This window comes from Phasianus colchicus, chromosome 1, assembly GCF_987193195.1.
Source record: "Phasianus colchicus chromosome 1, bPhaCol1.hap1.1, whole genome shotgun sequence".
Classification (NCBI taxonomy): Eukaryota; Metazoa; Chordata; class Aves; order Galliformes; family Phasianidae; genus Phasianus; species Phasianus colchicus.
Window position 1 is genome coordinate 134,407,837 of NC_143436.1, and position 19,109 is coordinate 134,426,945.

Below are 19,109 nucleotides of genomic sequence, written 5' to 3' on the forward strand. Positions count from 1 at the left end.
GGTGGGGGTTGACCTCCTTCCCCATGTAACAGCAACATGATGAGAGGGAATGGCCTCATGTTGTACTAGGGGAGGTTCAGGTTGGATATTAGGAAAAATTTCTTCTCAGGAGAGGTGATGCAGTGGCACAGGCTGCCCAGGGAGGCGGTGCAGTCACCATCCCTGGAGGTGTTCCAGAACCATGTGGATGTGGCACTGAGGGATGTGGTCAGTGGGCATGGTGGGGGTGGGCTGACAGTTGGACTGAGTGATCTGAGAGGTCTTCTCTGATCTTAATGATTCAGTGATTCTATAAAAGTTCAACTCTCCTTTGTTTCAGTTAATGTTCCAGTTGGCCAAAGGATTCAAAAGCTGCTGAGAAAAGAACAAAAACAAAACAAACAAACAAACAAAAAAAAAAACAAAAACAACCCCACCAACAAAAAAAGCCATACCCAGAGACAGAGAGATAGGGTACAAAACAAGAATTAAGTCCAGGAGTAAGTACCAAATATTACCTGTATTTGCTAGGCAAACGATGTCCTAACAGCCTGATGGCATTCATACATGCCACTGAATTTGTAAAAGCCTTGCATACTGTCCCAGTAAGTTAAAATAAAATACAGCCATTTAGTTCATTATAACTAGCAGAGCAAGAGCCTCCTTCTCAACACAGCATACTCTGCCCACTCTACCTGCACTGGAACTAATTCCTTCAGTCTCGGGAGCCCAGAGAACTCAACTCAAACAGTCATTGGAAAAAAAAAAAAATGCAGCATTTCCCACCTGGCTATTTTTAAACAGCTGATACATGAAATAATTTACCCAAGAAAATAAAACCAGATACATTTGTATCAGTAACTTATGCTTTCAGTGGAAAACAATTCTACTTTCATCTTTATTAGAATTAAATTTTTAAGGCCTGAATTCACTATACATCATTCACACTGTTACATTTTAGATCGGCAGAGAGGTAATCGATCAGCTCATTAGCTCCAAAATGTGTTTAACAATACATTTTGCTTAGCTCCCACATTAAGAAAAACAGAGAAACCTGGAGCTGTTAACATCTTTTTATCGTTTGTTAAGAACTAACAAGTTAGGGCACTGTAACCATTTCTTTTTCTCAAAATAATAATAATAATCCCACCTTTGGAGATTTGCCACCTGGGACTATTCTCTTCTCATGATGCTCAGTGAATGATCCTCTCTCATTTCAGTGAGACTGGTGGGATCTTTCTGAAACCACATCCAGCTACAACAGGGCTTCCTTTCTGCAGATGGCAGCCCATGTTGGCTTGGCCCAGCTTTCCTTTTTCACAAGTCCAAGATGCTTCCTTGCACTGATAGAGAAGCTATGGAAAACATGCTGGGGCTGCATTGAAAAGCAGATTCCATAGCACTGACAGCCAGCAGCATTTCCAGCCAGCAACATTACTCTGATCTTAAAAGTAATCCTTTAGGATCAGGATTTTAGAGCACAGGTTGCATGTTCACTTTGGACAGATCGATGGCTGCAGTCTGGGTTTGTGGTCTCTCTCCCACAAACTGCAGGATGAGGCAGCAGCACGCTGATGTTTATTGCTGGTGAGCTCAAACATGAGACAACTCCTTATCGGGCAGAATGCAAGCACAGGCAATTATTATGGCTGCATTCATTCAGTTCTGGTTTTCTGTTGGTTTTTTTTTTTTTTTTTTTTTTTTTTTACACACAAAACGTGTATAGAAATGTAAGTGAAATTCACACTCCTGGCAAGCTGCCACCTCACCTGTTGGTAACAAAAACGTTGGACTTTTAAAACTCAGGGCACCATAGCAGTGAATGAAAACAGAAGGATCCAAATACTGCCTGCTTCAGCAGTAAGGGAATAGATTTTCAGAGGGAAACAAACGTTCTGTTCTGCAAGGTACTGAACACTGAGCAAAGATATAAGAAAAAGGAAGACCATTAATCCAAGTAACTTTAGAAGCTCTTCCATAGGTCAACCTGCTTTTGTGTCTTCTTTATTAATCTTGACTGTTAGAAGACAAAACAAAACGTGTGGCATCTGATTTCTGTATGTGCTCCCACAAATACAACTAATTCTTTATTTTAAATTAATTTTCCTTAAAGTTCCCCTAATGGTTTTATATTTCTTCTATGCTCCATTTGATTCTGGTGTTCTCAGATAACTTACATAGCCAGGAGTAAAATAATACCTTGAAAATCAAAGGTAGAATGATGACGCTCAATAGACCAGTAGTAAGTACAGTAAACACTTGACAAAAGTACAAAGATAACTGGGCTTTAGAACCAGCCCCTTTTTGAACAGTTCTAAAGCTTCTGTCTAATTAGGTTCATTTTGTGACAAACAAAAACAGGATTAGATCAGCATTTCTATTATTATAGCAGCCACATGACAGAAACTAGATGATTTTACTTGTAAAGCATTCAATCAGTCTTCAGTCCGGTACTGGCCTCTAATTTTCAAAGCTCATGGGAGACTGCATGCCCTTCTCATGAGCATGAATCACCGAGCTCACAAACATGTCAGCATTAACCTGCAGTGAAATTGCCATCTTTATAAATACTTCACAACATTTTTAAATTGCATTCTGCCTGGGAGAAGGAGGAGGAAGACTATCACCCATTTGTTTTTCCTTTTTTTTTTTTTTTCCCCTGCAAGGAAGAGAGAGAAGTGGAATCCTGTGTTTTAGATAACTGACTTCATTCCTAACAGATTGCAGTGTCACATATCGAAAATACGGTCAGTAAGCAACAACTATAAGCCCCTAACTCTTCATATGACACGTTTCATGGAAGAACGGAGCAACATCAAAAAGCCAGATAACAAAAGGTCATTCTCATCTCTGTCAGTGTTGCAGCTGGTATTCACGCAGGTTTCAATTAAGACACTTCTCCACAGCTTATCCCAAGTGTCACTTAAGCAAGAAATCTGGCTCCCGATACCCAAAGAGTTTAAAATCGCCTTCAAACCGAGCATAGAGGCGTCTTATGTCTCTCTTGCTGATTCCTGAAAAATACCTCTCTACTTTTGTTTTGTTGTACACTGTTATGCCTGGTGGAATCGTGGGGTATGATACCAGACGGTCTATGCCGGCTGCTTTCAAAATGTAGGGAGCATCGTCCTCCAGGGTTTCATGGTGTCCAATCACACTGTACGTGATTTCACAGGGGGCACAAAGTTCCACATAGGTTACCCAGTGAATAATGTGATCACCAAACTGGACATCCAGCCATCGGTGATTGGGGTCACCCAGATAGCGCACAAAATCCTCAAACTGCAGCCCTTTGGTCTCCATGCGATTCCTTCTGTACTTACGAATGATGCTGGGAGCAATTTCGTGTCGGTACCAAGGCTCAAAGCGAGGATTGTGCACAAATTTGTCTTTAAATGCAGAAATAAGTCTTTCAAATGGATCTCTAACAATAAAAAACTTGAAGTATAAATTCAGTCTAAACAGAAGAAGGAAAAAAAAAGATCAAATAATTATGAAAATATAAGCAGCAGCTAGCAAAGTCTTACAAACTGTATGGAAACTCTGACCACAGAAAAAGCAATATAAATCTTATGCTACTTGCATAATCTATCAATACTATCATCAGTAGGACTTGAAATACAATGTCTGTATTTTTCATTGTAAGTTTTTGTATACAGTAAAAATGTAAGTAGAGCTTCCTCATCCTTCACATTTTATTACAGCTGGAGAAGCTTAGTTTATCGTAATCCAAATAAACTGGAGACCAAGTCCTCTATGATGCTGAAAGCTCTGAATTCAAGATATTCTTAATGTTATGAGGGTAAGCTCAAAATAAAAGTAAAGTACACAATTACACAGAGAAAGTAGCTCAGTGCAACAGCTATTAAAAAGTAGCTAACTGCAACAGAGGGTTACAATTTTCAATGTCAGGTAGTTAGACAAATCATTGCTTCAGCATGAAGTGTTTCAGCTGAATGTCTGCTCTCCTGTCTGCTCACCCCACTTCTGACTCCAAGCCCCTGCCACGTCCCCAGGAAGCCATCCATCTCTTACCGCTTTTTAATTTCAGAGTCACTGAAGGAGGACAGACGTGGAAGGCCATTTTTCTCATGATCATGTACAATGCTTTCGGGGATCTCGTCTATGGAAGAATATGCTCCTACAAAAATTGAAAAGAGAACAAGAGAATTTTTCAAAAGGGGAAAAAAAAACAAAAAAGCAAAACCAAACATGCTTTTGGCTGACAGCTTTTTGGTTTATCTTCCTGTTTTCTCTGTTTTCAGTATTTATGGTTACAATGTTTGATGCTGTCAAACAACAAAAGATTCTGACTCTAAAGCTGAAATCTGTCAAAATTCTCATAGAATGGCCTGGGTTGAAAAGGACCACAATGATCATCTAGTTTCAACCCCTTGCTATGTGCAGGATCAATAACCACCAGACCAGGCTGCCCCGAGCCACATCCAGCCTGGCCTTGAATGCCTCCAGGGATGGGGCATCCACAGCCTCCTTGGGCAACCTGTTCCAGTGCGTCACCACCTTCTGTGTGAAAAACTTTCTCCTAATATCTAACCTAAACCTCCCCTGTCTCAGTTTAAGACCATTCCCCCTTGTCCTATCATTATCCACCCTCATAAACAGTCTTTCCCCTTCCTGTTAATATGCTCCCTTCAAGTACTGGAAGGCCACAATGAGGTCTCCCTGGAGTCTTCTATTGTCCAAGCTAAACAAGCTCAGTTATCAAGGCTATTTGACACCAAAATTCAAGGCCATGGGGCTTAAAAGCCCTCAGAAATACACATTAGAAGAATTTCATCAGCAATTATGCTTTAGCCTATAACTTCCCACTTCAGTGTCCCCACTGTCTTTCCCTCTGCCCACACGTACAAATGGGGGAAGACTTTGAGAATTAACTCCAGAGAAGGAATCTGCATTTTTTCTGAGTTTCCACCACCAGCAAAAAATAAATGCTGTGGGCTGCTTTTGGAACTGTGTCAATGCAAAAGCATTTTGCTGTCAGGATCCATAAAATTCCTTTAATGACTACACTATGCTCAAACAAAAATTCCAATCATACAATATCGCATGGATTGAAAAGCACTAAAATTAACAACAAAAAAGCTTCAGATACTCTTTTTCTTTTTCTTTTTTTTTTTTTTTTCCCCAAGGATGTAAACTGACAAGAAAAATTGTCACTAAGTTCTCATGCATTCTTTTTAAGAATCCAATCCTGGAAGTTATGACCTTGAAAAACATCTCACGTGCCCCTTGGGCCTCAGGAGTAAGCCTTCACACAAAGCACCATTTCAGAAAACCAACACACACTGAGAACAGGCTGATGCAAAGCAAGCTGTTCAGGTGAAAGCCTCTGTGGCATTCTCTGTTTCAATATTCCTACCACAGAAGTAATGTAGATAATTAACGTTCCAATAAAAACCTTAGGAGCAGTCAGAATTGTGGCGAATAATGCACACAACTCAGATTCTCAGTTTTATCATTTTGAGTGTGTGGGGAAATACTTTATTAATTTTAGTTTTCTAATTACACTTTTTGGTACTCTAGGGGAATTCCACATGCACAGTAGATGTCAAATTAGATAACCTCAGAAACTGAATGCTTTTATTGCACCTCAGCTCCGGATGAATACAAACAGTATCAGAATTAGTTTCCCAACAGTGCCACAGATGCGTTTCTCCATCCTGAACTTCCACATACCACTTTTAGAAGCAGAATATTCCCCGCTAAGTATCAGTTCCATTTTTCAAAACTACCCAAAGAGACAAAAGTTAGAACAGTGAAAGAGATGGTCTTCATCAGCACATACTTGCATACTGGCAGCACAGGGTAGAAGAGACCAATATTTTACAGACACAATTCTCTATCGTTATCCAGCATGCCAGAACTTGAAATCTCAAAGAGAAAGGTTCTCTGCTAGTAAGACATCAGTTATCCTCCACTGAACACAGACAAAAAAAACCTGCCAGTCCTGAGCAATTCTTTGCATGTTATCTGTTAAAAGCAAGCAAAGGAAGGTAGTTCTAATGCACTCATGTAGTTTCATACTTGGTTTACATAGGCATTTAAGAAACAAGTGTGTACCTCTGCGTGCGTGTATCTTTTCTGGATTTTAAGCTCTGATCCATAGATGAAGACTGAAACTAATATACAAGTCTTTGGAGACCTACTCCTTAGTACAAAAGTTTTGCTGAGGGACAGTTCCTTTGTCAACTTGTAACTGTTTCCTTATTGGAATGTGAACTACCTCATGCAAGGTCGAGAAAACAAACAGAAGTGTAGAGCTGGCTGTTCTCAGGGTTCTCATAACAAGAAAGATAGGTTTATAGTATCCAGGTATCACCCATACCTTGATGAGCCATGTTGCCTGTAAAACCACCAAAGGGCTCCAATTGACCTGACTATACATAGGAAAGACACAGCCCTGGTACAAGATGATGTCTTAAGTTAAACAAAGGTGTGTTATATTTAATATGATCAAGCTAAGCACGTGTGCACCCAGTGGTGCAGTGGGAAACCCTGAGGAAATTACTTGTATTGGCATACCATGCTACTGAAAGAGTGTGCTAGGTACAAGTAGACAGAGCTTGCCTCATAGATTGTTACTCAAACACCAAACCTTCTACTCCTTCTTTTAGTCTTTTACAACACACCTTTGTTGATGAAACTCTACCTTTAAGTGCCTGAGAATCTTCTTAACTTATATGATGGCTCGGTGGTTACACATTCACATGATTTCACCACCACAGATCTACAGCAGCTGCTAAATTTTAATAAGCTTTCCTCATGCCTTAAAGAGTGAAGTTACAAGTTAGTGGGTTCAAGATTTTGTACAATCACTTCTAAGGGAATTGTGGTACCTTGTAATTTACTTGTTTCAAACCCTTTAAATCAGTGCCACCCCTTCAAAGATAACAAACCTACCTACCACATGCATATGTGTACTATCATGACTCAAAGAATTTTCGAGTCAAACAATAACAGTACTTATTTTCAGAGAAAGAACAGGTTTATTTTCTTTAAAAATAGATCTTCTGAAAGGATTAGAAGCAACTGTGACGAATGAGTAGCTGAAATTAAGTATCAGTGTACTGAAAGGCAGAAAGAATCCATTTTAGTCTTGTCCCAGTTGGACCAATTCTGTTCTTTCCTCCCCCTCAAAGAAACCCGCACACCCACAACTGAGTAGATACCATTTAAAACGATCAAGACTTTTTTCCACTGAGTGTTGCCCACTTTTGGTGTCTGACAAAACAGGATCTTGTGCTTGTCACACACAAATATTCGGTCCAAGACGAATTTGGAAACTGCAGTGTGAGAGAGATTTCTCAATGCAGTGTCTCTGCAGACATTCCGGAGAAGCTCAAGTCTTTCCATATGAACCAAGGGATGGTGTAGCAGATTTCCAGTAAAAGCTTTTCCAGTTGGCTTTATAAAATAGAGGGGAGAAAGAAAAAAATAAAGTGCAAATGTTTAGTTTTCAGATCAAATTTTAAACTGTAAAAGTCCCCAAACTGTGCATGATAATGATCCCTATGCTCATGGTAACACTGCTAAATATTAACTGAAGAAGTAACAGTTTCCTTCCTGCACTGCTGCTGTATGTGTTGGTACATGGCATTCCTCTTATCCAAAAATCGATGACCTGTTTAACTTTTGTGAGGCTAAGGAGAGAGCCATGACTACAACCACATCCCTCTGCCTCATGGTTAATGGGGAGAGAGAAAGAATAAGATTGCCTGATACACAGATGATGAGAAATTTTAATTTTCTGTTGAAAAATCTTCCTCCTTCCACTAAATGTGATTTACACACCTGGATCTGGGAAGGAAAGAGATAACACTGTCCACAGAAAAACAGATTTTACACTGCCAATGCTTTGTCAATAGCAAAAAAAAATTCACTTACAGTTTTGGCACAGCACAGTACATTATGGTGTCAAACTTTTCTTTAGCTTCATAACTTCCTTATTTTAACGCTGTTCCCTTTTGCAGCAAGCACAATGTTAGAAAGACATACTGCAAAGTGAAGTACATTGTTCTTATTTTCATAGATAACTTTCAGGCTTTCATTCTGGAGGGACTTCATTATTACTCAGGTAAATATAAGAAGTTGAATTTGACCAGGTCCAATGCCTCCAAGCTTTGTCATCTGTATCTTTATTCAGATGGTACTTTAGATAGTGCCCAAGCAACATATGAGAAAGGGATGGTTTTACATCTTGTCCCAATTATTCATTCCCTGCTCAAGATGCAATTTGGATGGCCTGACATTGCTTATCAAAACAATTCCTTTTGCATGCGACCAGGATTAATATTATTGTTCTGTGGTTCATGCTGTCACAAAGTCAAGAGGGAATAGCTTCGGATCAAGAAACCTTACTATCCTCTTCCATACAAGTAAAGGAAGATATTAAGACTTGCTACATGGAACTGCCAGACTTTCACTGAACAAAGCCTTTTTCCCAAGTACAGTGAAAAATCACTTAAATTTCCTTTTTTTATTATTATTTTCTTTTTTAACCTAAGGAAAACAAAGTGCCATGCTATAAAGATATCCACATTCCACACTCCTTTAACGAAATACTCTAAATATTAGGTGACTGGTTTATCCAGTGGCAAAAAATTGGCCCTAGCTCTCCATGCAAACAGTCTGTAGTCCACATTTGCATGTGGAATTTTCAGTTTCCTTGAGAATTAGCAGGGAATTTGGTAAGAACCGCATCTGTTCTGCTTTATTTCTGAAAGTACAGAATTGTGCACTTGGATCAACTTGTATTGAATACTATTCTGTTTGTGTTTCACTTTGGACAAATTCTGCAATGTAAAGCACAAAGAGTACAGAAGATGAAGAAAAAATGGAATCTGATAAAAAGAATCAGAAAGACCAGGCAAAGAACCAAGAGGAATGAAAATAGACAAGACTCAGGCTTGACCTCAAGAACCATGAACCTGATGATTATAACAAGACATCTGAGACACTATAACAAGTAACCCAAGATGGGGCCAGTACATAAGAAAAGCTAGCAAAAACTGATTGACCTGACTTGATAAAAGTGGTACTGCAACTATATTCTCCTAGAAGTGCAAATGCATTAATTTGGACAGATAGAAGGTTACTGTAACAAAGTAGCTTTGGGAAGCTGAAAGGAATTCTGTTGGCTCTATGAAAATGAAAGTCTGAATAATGATTCCTATCTAGCAGTTCCTTTAACCACAGGAAACCCTTATATAATCTCTCTTTTCTCCCACTCTTTAATGCATATAAACTCTTATCTCAATGGTACGCACCTGGAATTCTTTAGTCCAATGTTTTTCCTCTGGCACACGTGCCTCCTCCACTTTTGTCACAGCTGTCAGTATTAATGGCTCTTGTTTTGCACCATAGCCTAAAGAAGGAAAAAAAGAGCATTATGGAGGATGGGGGGAAAGCAACAATTTCTGCTTTACAGCTAACACAATGGAAAAACATTTTCTGCAATAAGCAGGCAAAACATTAGGATTTGTTTCCAGATGGGAAAGTACTAGAGAAGACATGAGAGGCTATGAATATTTTAAAGAACATACTCTATGGGAATTTTGGATGCAATCTTAATTTAGTTTTCTCAAAGAAACAACCATTATCTTTCTTGAGGGGGCTTTTAAAAACAAACTGCGTGCAAAGAAACACAGAAATTGAAAATCCAAATATCAGGAAAAATAATAATGTTTGCACAGGTTTTAAGATCTAATGATAAACGATATTTGAATTTTCTTGAGTAGAAGAACAACTGGATGCATACAACAGTACAATAGTTTAATTTTTCAATAAATTTCCTGAAAACTGTAATTTAGCAGGCTTTTCCTTTCCCACATCCATATTAGTAGGTAAGTTTCACCTACTGTAAACTCTTAGACATTAGCAAAAAAAATAAAAAGAAAGCATTGTTAAGGATCACCTTTATTTTCTTGGTGCTCTAAGCAACAGATCTAATCAGCATTAAAGGATACAAGATCCCTTTATTATTTATTACTGGAACGATGGCTTTTCCTTAGAGACTTCCACACAGAGAAAAACAAATTCGGTGAATACATTCATTCCTTTTAATTATTTTAGAGCAGCTAATAATCCCAAACAAGATTAAAGTACGTAAGGGAAAAACCTCCTGCATATTTTTGCAATTTGCATGCTACAGGGAAACTGAAAAATAAAACAAGTCTGTAGCTTCATATGGTGCAGAAAGAAAAAAAAAAAGTTTCCCCTAACCACAGTGGGAAAAGAACAGGATCTCTCCCTCAAAATTTCTTTCTATCCATACTGAACTATTTTCCCCTTCATATAGTTCATTCTTTTATGAATAGTCTTTCTTCACCCGCAACCACAATTGTTTATGGTTTTATGTTCAAGACGACATCAACTGTTTATGCCCTCCTTTTAAGGTAGTACTCCACTGTGCCTATGCTGGATTTAAACAAAAGGAACAGATGGAAAAGCAACTTAAAACTGAAAGGAATGCAACATCCCTAAGTGCCACATCTACGTGTCTCCTGAATGGCTCCAGGAACAGTGGCTGCACCACCTCCCTGGGCAGCCTATTCCAACACATTACCACTCTTTCTGAGAAGAAAGTTTTCCCAATACCTAACCTGAACATCCCCGGCACATACGTTGTTTTGGTTTTTTTTATTATTATTATTTTAATTTAATAAGAGTTCCACCAGAATTAGCCATCATGCTTACTTGGGCTTTCTCCTGGTATATTCACATTACTTCCCTTCATCAGTCCCAATACAAATACTGCAAACTCCAACACATACATATTCATGGCTTTGTAAGACTGAAGCTTAAAAAATTATGGAGCTCCTGCTCAGAGAGCTATCCAAATAGGAAAGAGAGGAAAAAAAGACAAAAAATGGTAAGGCAAGATAATGAAAAGCAAATAAATGCAGAGGGTGTGCTCTGGTTATTTATTATTTTAAGTACATTTTAGTTCCTCTGACAACTTCTGGTGGAAATAACCACTCACATAATACTTAAGCTCAGAAACAAGAGTTGGCATAGTTAAATGTTCCAGTATTTCATGCTACCTTACATAAGGCTGGCTCATTTGCAGATATACCAAGGCTCAAAAAAAGCTAAAACTGAGGAAATCTATAAAGTTAGTCTATAGCTTTCACCTGTAAGACTTAAAAGGTACACCTAGCATATTTATCTGCTATCAAGTCAATGATACAAATAGCACTAGTGATCTTAGTGCTTCAGAAGTTACACATTTTTTGCATATTTTAGACAGATGCAGAAGTACAGGTGTCTTAGAACTGTAAGTTGTGTCATAACCTCTCTGTAGGACAATTATTTTTTTTCCTAACACCAGCTCTTCAGTAGACTTTCTTTAGAAAACTCTAACATGCTGCATGGTGTCATCAAATGGCTTAAATTCCCCATCAGTCTAACACCATCTGGGCTACTTATGCTAAGCAAAAGCCTATAAGCTGTTTGTCAGTCAAACAGCAGAGGATAAAGCTGAATGCAAGAAGCAGGGCAGAGGTGGCTAGGCTAAGTGTGCTGTGAAAGAAAACAAGCTTTGCAGGAAATCAAGCTATACACAATGCTGCCTCAGTTACGAGGGGACAGAAACTAGTATTGCGGGAGCTTTATTTTGGTCATTTTTAAGCAGGTAGCTTTGTACACACTATTTTGTACACAAATTCTCCTCTTAGGAGATGAAGATATTCACACTGAGTACATCTGAAAAAGCGGACCTCACAAGACAAAATTGCAAAACATGTTTTCCTCTGTTCCTGATCACTAAGGAAAAAGAAAAAAGGATCCGACACAAAGTTTGCAGCCTACTACCAAGACAAGCAGGAATTGAATATCAGCACTGACATTTCTACAGATTTATTTGTTCTGTTCTCAGACCTACTGAAAAAGAACGGTAACGTGCTGAGAAGCATTTTGCACAGGTAGTGCATTTATGTGAATGACTATACCATCTCCTCTTTCCCCCAAATATTAAACTTGAACTTACCATCTGGATCTTTAAAAGTCAACGTGATAAACTTGCTGGCAACCATGAACATGAATATCACCCAAAAGCATGCAGCTAGAAGCAGCCACTGGTGGTGCATGTTGTCAGACATGAGCCATATAAAGTTGTTGCTTCCTGTTTGAAAGGGGAGAGATAGGCACATGAATACTTTTTGTTTCAGTTTAGAAAAATGCTCTCCATAATCAAACTCTGGTTACGTATTTCATAGAATCACCACGGTTGGAAATGACCTCCAAGTCCAGTCCAACTGTCCACCTACCTCCAATATTTCCCACTGAACCATGTTCCTCAGTACAAAATCTAAATGTTTCCTTAACACTTCCAGGGACAGCGACTCTACCACTTTCCTGGGCAGCCCATCCCAGCACCTTATCACTCTTTCAGAGAAGAAATTTCTCCTAACGTCCAGTCTGAACCTCTCCTGGTGCAACTTGAGGCCATTCCCTCTCACCCTATCACTAGTTACACAGGAGAAGAGGCCAACCCCCACCTCGCCACAACCTCCCTTTAGGCAGTTGTAAAAAGAGATAAGGCCTCCCCTTCTCTTCTCCAGACTGAACAATCCCAGTTCCCACAGTTCCCCCCCATAAAACTTGTGCTCCAGACCCCTCACAGCAATGATGCCCTTCTCTGAACACGCCCCAGGTAAGCATGTCCAGAAAAAACATCATATATACAACATAAGAAAAGCAGCAGACTTCTCTCCTTCTATTTGCTGGTAGTATTTTTTTTTTCCTGTTTTTTTTTTTTTTTTTCTTTTTCCTGTTTTTTCAACTGAAATAACTGCTTAGCCAGTATAAGCACCAGCTGCTATCAGCGAGATATTTCTTTCCTCATTCACCCCACCTTGGTCTGACTCCTCACAGATTGCTTTGGGTCAGAAGGGGCCTCAAAAGCCCATTCAGTTCCAAACCCCTGCTGTGAATTGGGTTGCCACCCCCCAGATTAGGCTGTCCAGGGTCAAACCAGCAAACCTCCCATTTTTTTTGAGGGTAGTTCTTTTCCCCCATTTAACTTTATGAGGCAGCTGATCACAGCACAAGAAGGTGAAATGAGAAAACCTCCACTCCCAGGGTGGCCAGTCAGCAGATCAACGTTTACAGTATTCATAGCTGTCCTGTGTCAACTCAGGACACAACACACTCCTCTCCTGCCCAGCCTACAAGAACCACAAGCCAGACGCTACTGAGCCAACACACTAAGCTTAACCCAAAGCTGTATTTAAAGGCAGTAATGTTTCTTTTTATTTTGTCACTTTTGTTGCCAGTAAAGTATCAACTGGAAAGTTTTGATTTCCATGATGCTAAGTATTACTCACACAGTCAGCAGGAGGGGTTTCCTCGCAGCAGTAAGTGAACTCTTCCTTTTGAGAACATCGATAATGCAACTTCAGAACACCTCACCAAATAGGATTTAAATCAAATACTTTATACAATGAGATTCTCATAACAGTCTTGGGAGATTTTACACATGCAAAAAAAACCAAAAACAAACAAAAAAAAGCACCTGCATGTTGCGTGATCACATTTCTGCACAGCCACTTGAATGAGCTGTCAGAGAGTAGGGGCCCTCATTCCCATTTAAGATGATAAAAGCATGCTAGTTTTTGCTTCTGAGCAAATTTTGTATTATTTTTTTGGCTGCATACCACTATTTTGCCTTTTCATACGCACTGAAGCTTTTGACATTCTTCCAATGCATCCATCTGCCACACCCTTACTCCTGCTACAGGTGCTGACTGCTTTTCCAACTAGCTTCTGCCTTCCAGCAATGTAAATGCTTCTAAGAAGAGTTCTCATGGAGCTGACAGAAGCGAAATGTCTCCAGGGTACACCAAACACATGTGCAGGCAAGGCAAGCAGCTGAAAACAGATGGAGGAATCTCACCATACCATTACAATAACGCCAAATTTTTCCAAACCATCAGTTCCCAAAAGTGCTTGTTTTGAAGTATGCTACAACGTCAGCTATCTTCTGTTCAAGACACCTGAACTCACCACATTTGCTTTTAGATATGCTGGCTCTTCAAAGACTTGAAAAATGGTCTGGGTCACATCCTCCCATCTAACCCATTACACCCGCTCTACATAAAGCCAGCAGAAACAGACCTCTGACAGTCAGAGTATCTCTGCTAGGCCAACCGTTTTCATAACGATGATGGGTACACATCATTCAGTAAGGAACGTGGATCCCTGCTTTCAGTAATTTATGTACTGTAGTTTCATGAAGTTGTGTTGAATGTCATGGGGAGAGCAGCTCCAGTGCACTCCAACTTGGAAAACAACAGCAGTCAGCACCCACAGGGCCTGCAGCCAAATCCTCTGCTCTACGGGTAGGCCAGAAATGGGACGGGATCATAGCCACATCTGTAACAATCACCATTATTACCCCTCAATACATTGAAGCTGAAAAGAAAACACTAAGCCATTTGTGCACAAAGCAGATCTACAACCATATTCCCTGATGGAATTGTGTTGTCAGAGGATTTATCAAAATGTAGTTACAATGGCTGGCACGATTACTCACTTCCAGCACCTAAACAAAACTGCATCTACCCTAAGAAACAGAACTACTCAAAATGATATACAGAAATAAATCGTTATTCTCACTTAAATGAGGCGACCATCAACAATTTTAAAAACAGGAGTTTATGTTATTCCCCTTTCTCTAGCTTTTTCTTTCCTAATAGAAATATTTTTTATCATTTTCACATACAGTAATCACACTTCCTGGCCTATCTCCGATCTTACTGGAATTTCTCTTCCTTCTCCTGCTACTTATTTTCTAATAAACACATGTACATACATATTACCTCCTGAATCTCCCCTTTAAGTGTTTCCTTCAACTTCTAAATGCACATTTTACTTCTTGCATAAAATATTCTTTTCTTACAAGTAGAAAAACCAAGAATACTGCTGAAGGCTCAGTTCATCCTGTCATAACATAACACAAAGGGATTTTTTAAATTGCTCCTTTTCCCTCTTATTACAATTCTGTGTTCTTTAGGGGCACAAGAGCCAAAAAAAGGAGGAAAAAAAAGAAAAAGGAAAAAGAAAAAAGAAAACCCTCCAACCTTCTCTCCATGCATTCCTCTGTTCTTCCATTTCTGGCTATCTGCCCTGAATCCAAACTGGCACACAGCCCTCAGAGCAGTCAGGTGCCAGTTTTCCCAAAGCACGTACAGAAGCACAACGGGGAACGTATACACAATAATGAACCAAAGAACAGGACTCAGTAAGTGGAAGGCTTGATCTGTCTGTCAGAAACATCCTATCTGAAAAAAACACTAGGACTTCGGGGAAAATTCCTGTTCTTCATATGAATGACAGAACAGAGTGCAGAATGACAGCTCACAGCATCAAGGTCAGAAAAGACCTCATCTAGTCCAACCATCAACCCATCACCACCATGCCCACTATGCCATGTCCCTCAGTATCACATCTACTTCAAAATTTATCCTGAACAGGAAGTTTTGTCTTATTTTCTTCTCATGCTACTTTAGCCATTCCCTCCTGCTCTCCAGAAGGTGGTCTTCCATCTACTTCTAAAGACTTTTTCAATGACAATCATTGAAGCAAGCTGGGCCCTGGTAGCCATAGAGCTGGCAGACATGATCCACCAATGCTGAGAGCTGGCAGCCATCCCCAGAAACCAAAGACATGCCCTGGGAATGAATAGGGCTATGCAGAACATGATGGCAGGAGATTTGAAGATTTAAGCAGTATTAAAACTCAAAGCATAAGCCCCTGCTTGGCAGCTTATGGTGTCTGGGCAGGGGCTCCTTGGTGGGACAGTGCACAGTAAATGACAGCAGCACACTAGGGGCCTCCAACCATCAACGTGCTTGCCTATCAGCACGTGACTAATGACATAACTTGAAGTGCACAACAAACAAAGAACAAACAGCAGTGAGATGAGATATCCAATTCATTTTCATCAAAGCCTCCCTTCTCTTCAGATAAAGTTAACAGATCTAGACAATTTCTTATACTTAAAAAAAAAAAAAAAAAAAAAAAAAGCCAAAATCTTTCACAGTCTCACTTCTTAAAGTCCTTAAAATTGAGTGGTGCTGCTAAATGCCATAGAGCACGTTACAACAGGTATTTCTGAAAGCTGATTCTCTCTGAAGGCTTTTCAGCACCTTGACAGCATTAACGGGCTTGTCTCCTGCTCTCACTGACAGTGCTCAGCCTTTGCCGAGCACGTGTAGCTCACCTGTCAGCAGGAAGGCAGAGAACTAATGCAGCATCCCAGCAACAGCCGCATCACCATCCTGGGCCACAGGCAGGCTTGGTGTGAAGGGGCTCGGCAGACGGCAGCCACGCTGGGAAGCACTGCAAGGCGTTGAGCTCAGCACTGAGAGCCAGCCTCCCAGGCAGACACTGGGGCCACACAAGGCCCTGAACGCTCTTTGCAGCGTGGCAGCAGCTGTTATCCCAGCATCAGGGCTTCCCCAGCCGGCTAGATGCTGAGGTGCTCGTTGCCTCAGGGGAGGGATAAGAGCAGGGTGAGCCTGCACCACGAACACGGGATAGTACTGCAGTGTGACAGATACGGGCTGCGTCAAGCAAAGTCTACCCACAGCCCAAAAGCCAGACTCCGGGTGCAGGCAGGAGATGGAGCTTGTCTAACCAGAAGCACGCTTTCCTGGTTAAGGAGGATAAAATCTTCCCCGCCAGCGCCATAAGCAAAGCTTCTCTCTCCGTGCAGGGCGCCCGCCAGCTCTGCCCCGCCGCTGACAGCCCGGCCTGCCGCCACCGCACCCGGGGCCGGGCCTCGGCCGCCCGCTCCGCGACCACTCGCGAAAAGTGACCTCCTGCGGGGGGCCACCGCCTCGTCCCCGCGGCGGCTCCAGGCACGGCGACCCGCCCTCCACCGCGGCTCCCGGCCTGCTCCGGCCGCCCGGCTGCGGGCTGCAGGGCCTCCAGCCGAGCAGCGGCCCCCTCCCCCCCGCCTTCCCCGCGCTCGGAACGCGCGAGGCGGAAGCGCCGCCGACTTACCGGCCCTACGGCGCCGCTTCTCGCAGTCCCCGTCCCCGCGGCGGGGCGCCGCTCCGGCCCGGGCCCGCCTTACGCGGCGGCCCGACGAGGCGGCCCCGGCTGCCGCATCCCCCCGCCCGGTTGCGGGCGGCGGCGACGCCTCCCCGCTCAGCCCCGATTGCCGCCGCCGCCGCCGCCCAGCCCCGCTGCCTCCGCCGCCGCCTCCATTTCCTCCCGCCGCGGGCAGGCCCCGGCCTCAGCCGCGCCCCCAGCCCCGTCGCGGGGAAGGAGAAGGTGGAGGCAGCCGTGGGGAGGCACGCTCCGCTCCGAGCAGACGCAGCGTCCCTCCCGGCCGCCGGCTCGTCTCGCCACGCCCCGCCACGCCCTGCCCCGCCTCACCTCGCTCCGGCGGGAGCGGGATGCTCTACCCCGCAGGTCCCGGCCTCGGAGAGTCCCCTTCCCGCAGGTACGGGGCCCGCCGCAGCCCTCGGCCCCTTCTCGGTGGGAAGCTAAAGCCAGTGCTCGGATCGGCTGACGGATAGGCGTGTATTGACTGATCAATTCCTCTGAAAATGTCATGGATAGTTCCCTAATGCTGCTCTGAGATAGTGTTTCGCAAGCCCTGCAAAAATGAAGCTCCTGCTTGGAAGCCCCTGTAGGAGAGAGAGACGGTGGGGCAAAGCCCTCCCATTTGAAGTCCTACTGAATGCTGAAGACATATCTTGAAGCATGAAACTGCGTGATAGAACACGTAGGAGAGGCTTTATTGCCCGGCTTTATTGCCCAAAAGGTGTGTTCCTATTGCTTGACCCAGCTGTGTCTTCTGTGTCTGGTCATGAGAATCACAGAATCATTAAGGTTGGAAAAAAAAATCTCGAAGATCATCTAGTAGAACCATCACCCCCAAGCCTACTGATGACTTCCCTCAGTGCCACATCCACGCATTCCTGCAGCACCTCCAGGGACGGTGACTGCACCACCTCCCTGGGCAGCCTGTGCCATTGCCTCACATCTCTTTCTCAGAAGGAATTTTTCCTAATATCCAGCCTGAACGTCCCCTGGTGCAACTTGTGGACATTGCATCTTGTCCTATCACTGTTACATTGGAGAAGAGGCCCAATTGTGAATGTCCATACTGCTCAGGACTGGCTCCCTCTGCAGTAGACATTCATAGTTCATGCAACATACCATTTCACCCTGCATTTCTTATGAAATCTTGTGGGGTAAATATATGAAAATTGCTTTTTTTTTTTTTTTTTTTTTTTAATTGTGTGAATAAGTAAATACCTAAATAACACCTGTTTGCTTGAAACTGATTTATAGTGGAAATTTTTTTTCTTACCTTGAATCCTACGAAGTCTGTGAGGAGACAGGGGAGCTTGCCAACTGCTCAAGATCAGGGCCAAGAGCTTGAGGATGGACAAATTCAGTAGAGCCAGAATTGTAGTAGATGTTTCTATCTGTGTTCAGCTATCAATTAGTGAAAGAAACAAAAAAAATCCAATGACAGAAGAGTTGAAAATGTTTTCACAAATTAATAAAAATTAATACAACAAATACAATACTATACTGGAGCCTGGCCAAGAAAGCCCAGGGAAATCTAGGGATGATCTTCAAATGAATGCTGTGGAAGCCTCTAGAGCAGCTCAGGCCAATGCAAATGCATTACCAGCAGTGCCTTAGGATGAAGTCTTAGAATGGGTTGGGTTGGAAGGAATCTCAAAGATGATTTAGTTCTAGCTCCAAAGCCACAGGCAGGGTTGCCAGCCACTCGATCATGCTGCCCAGAGCCCCAACCAACCTGGCCTTGAAGAACTCCTGGGATGGAGCATCTACAACTTCTCAGTGGTGATGGTGTGGTGTCCTTGTCCCTCCCTTCTGCCTGTGAAATAGAAACTGTGATAGTTACCTTGCTCATAAGGCACATTGGAACTCTGAGTTCATTCACCAGTTTGAGATTTGTGTACGCTGACCACTTTGGAAGTTGCTTCTTTCTTCAGTCTTGAGGGTGACGACTACAGTGCAGCCATGCACAGATTATTAATAAGCAGTCTCCAGCTGTGGAACCAATTTCTGACAGATTATCAGACTCAACCCAAGCATTTTAACCTTTCAAGTATGTT

General features: G+C 42.2%; 1 protein-coding gene across 2 annotated transcripts; it reads right to left on the reverse strand.

Moving 5' to 3' along the window:
• Window positions 1–1,648: 1,648 nt before the first annotated feature.
• CHST10 (carbohydrate sulfotransferase 10) lies at window positions 1,649–17,373 on the reverse strand. 2 transcript variants are annotated; one of them, XM_031605215.2, is made up of 6 exons: window positions 17,008–17,373; window positions 11,987–12,121; window positions 9,267–9,364; window positions 7,170–7,404; window positions 4,015–4,120; window positions 1,649–3,436 (listed from the first exon to the last, which is right to left on the reverse strand). In XM_031605215.2, the coding sequence occupies exons 2-6, from the start codon at window positions 12,096–12,098 to the stop codon at window positions 2,899–2,901; spliced, it is 1,089 nt and encodes a 362-aa protein (XP_031461075.2). In that variant the 5' UTR covers window positions 12,099–12,121; window positions 17,008–17,373; the 3' UTR covers window positions 1,649–2,898. The 2 variants fall into 2 exon arrangements, with proteins under 2 accessions (XP_031461075.2, XP_031461074.2); XM_031605214.2 differs by lacking the exon at window positions 17,008–17,373 and adding an exon at window positions 16,223–16,957.
• Window positions 17,374–19,109: the final 1,736 nt, after the last annotated feature.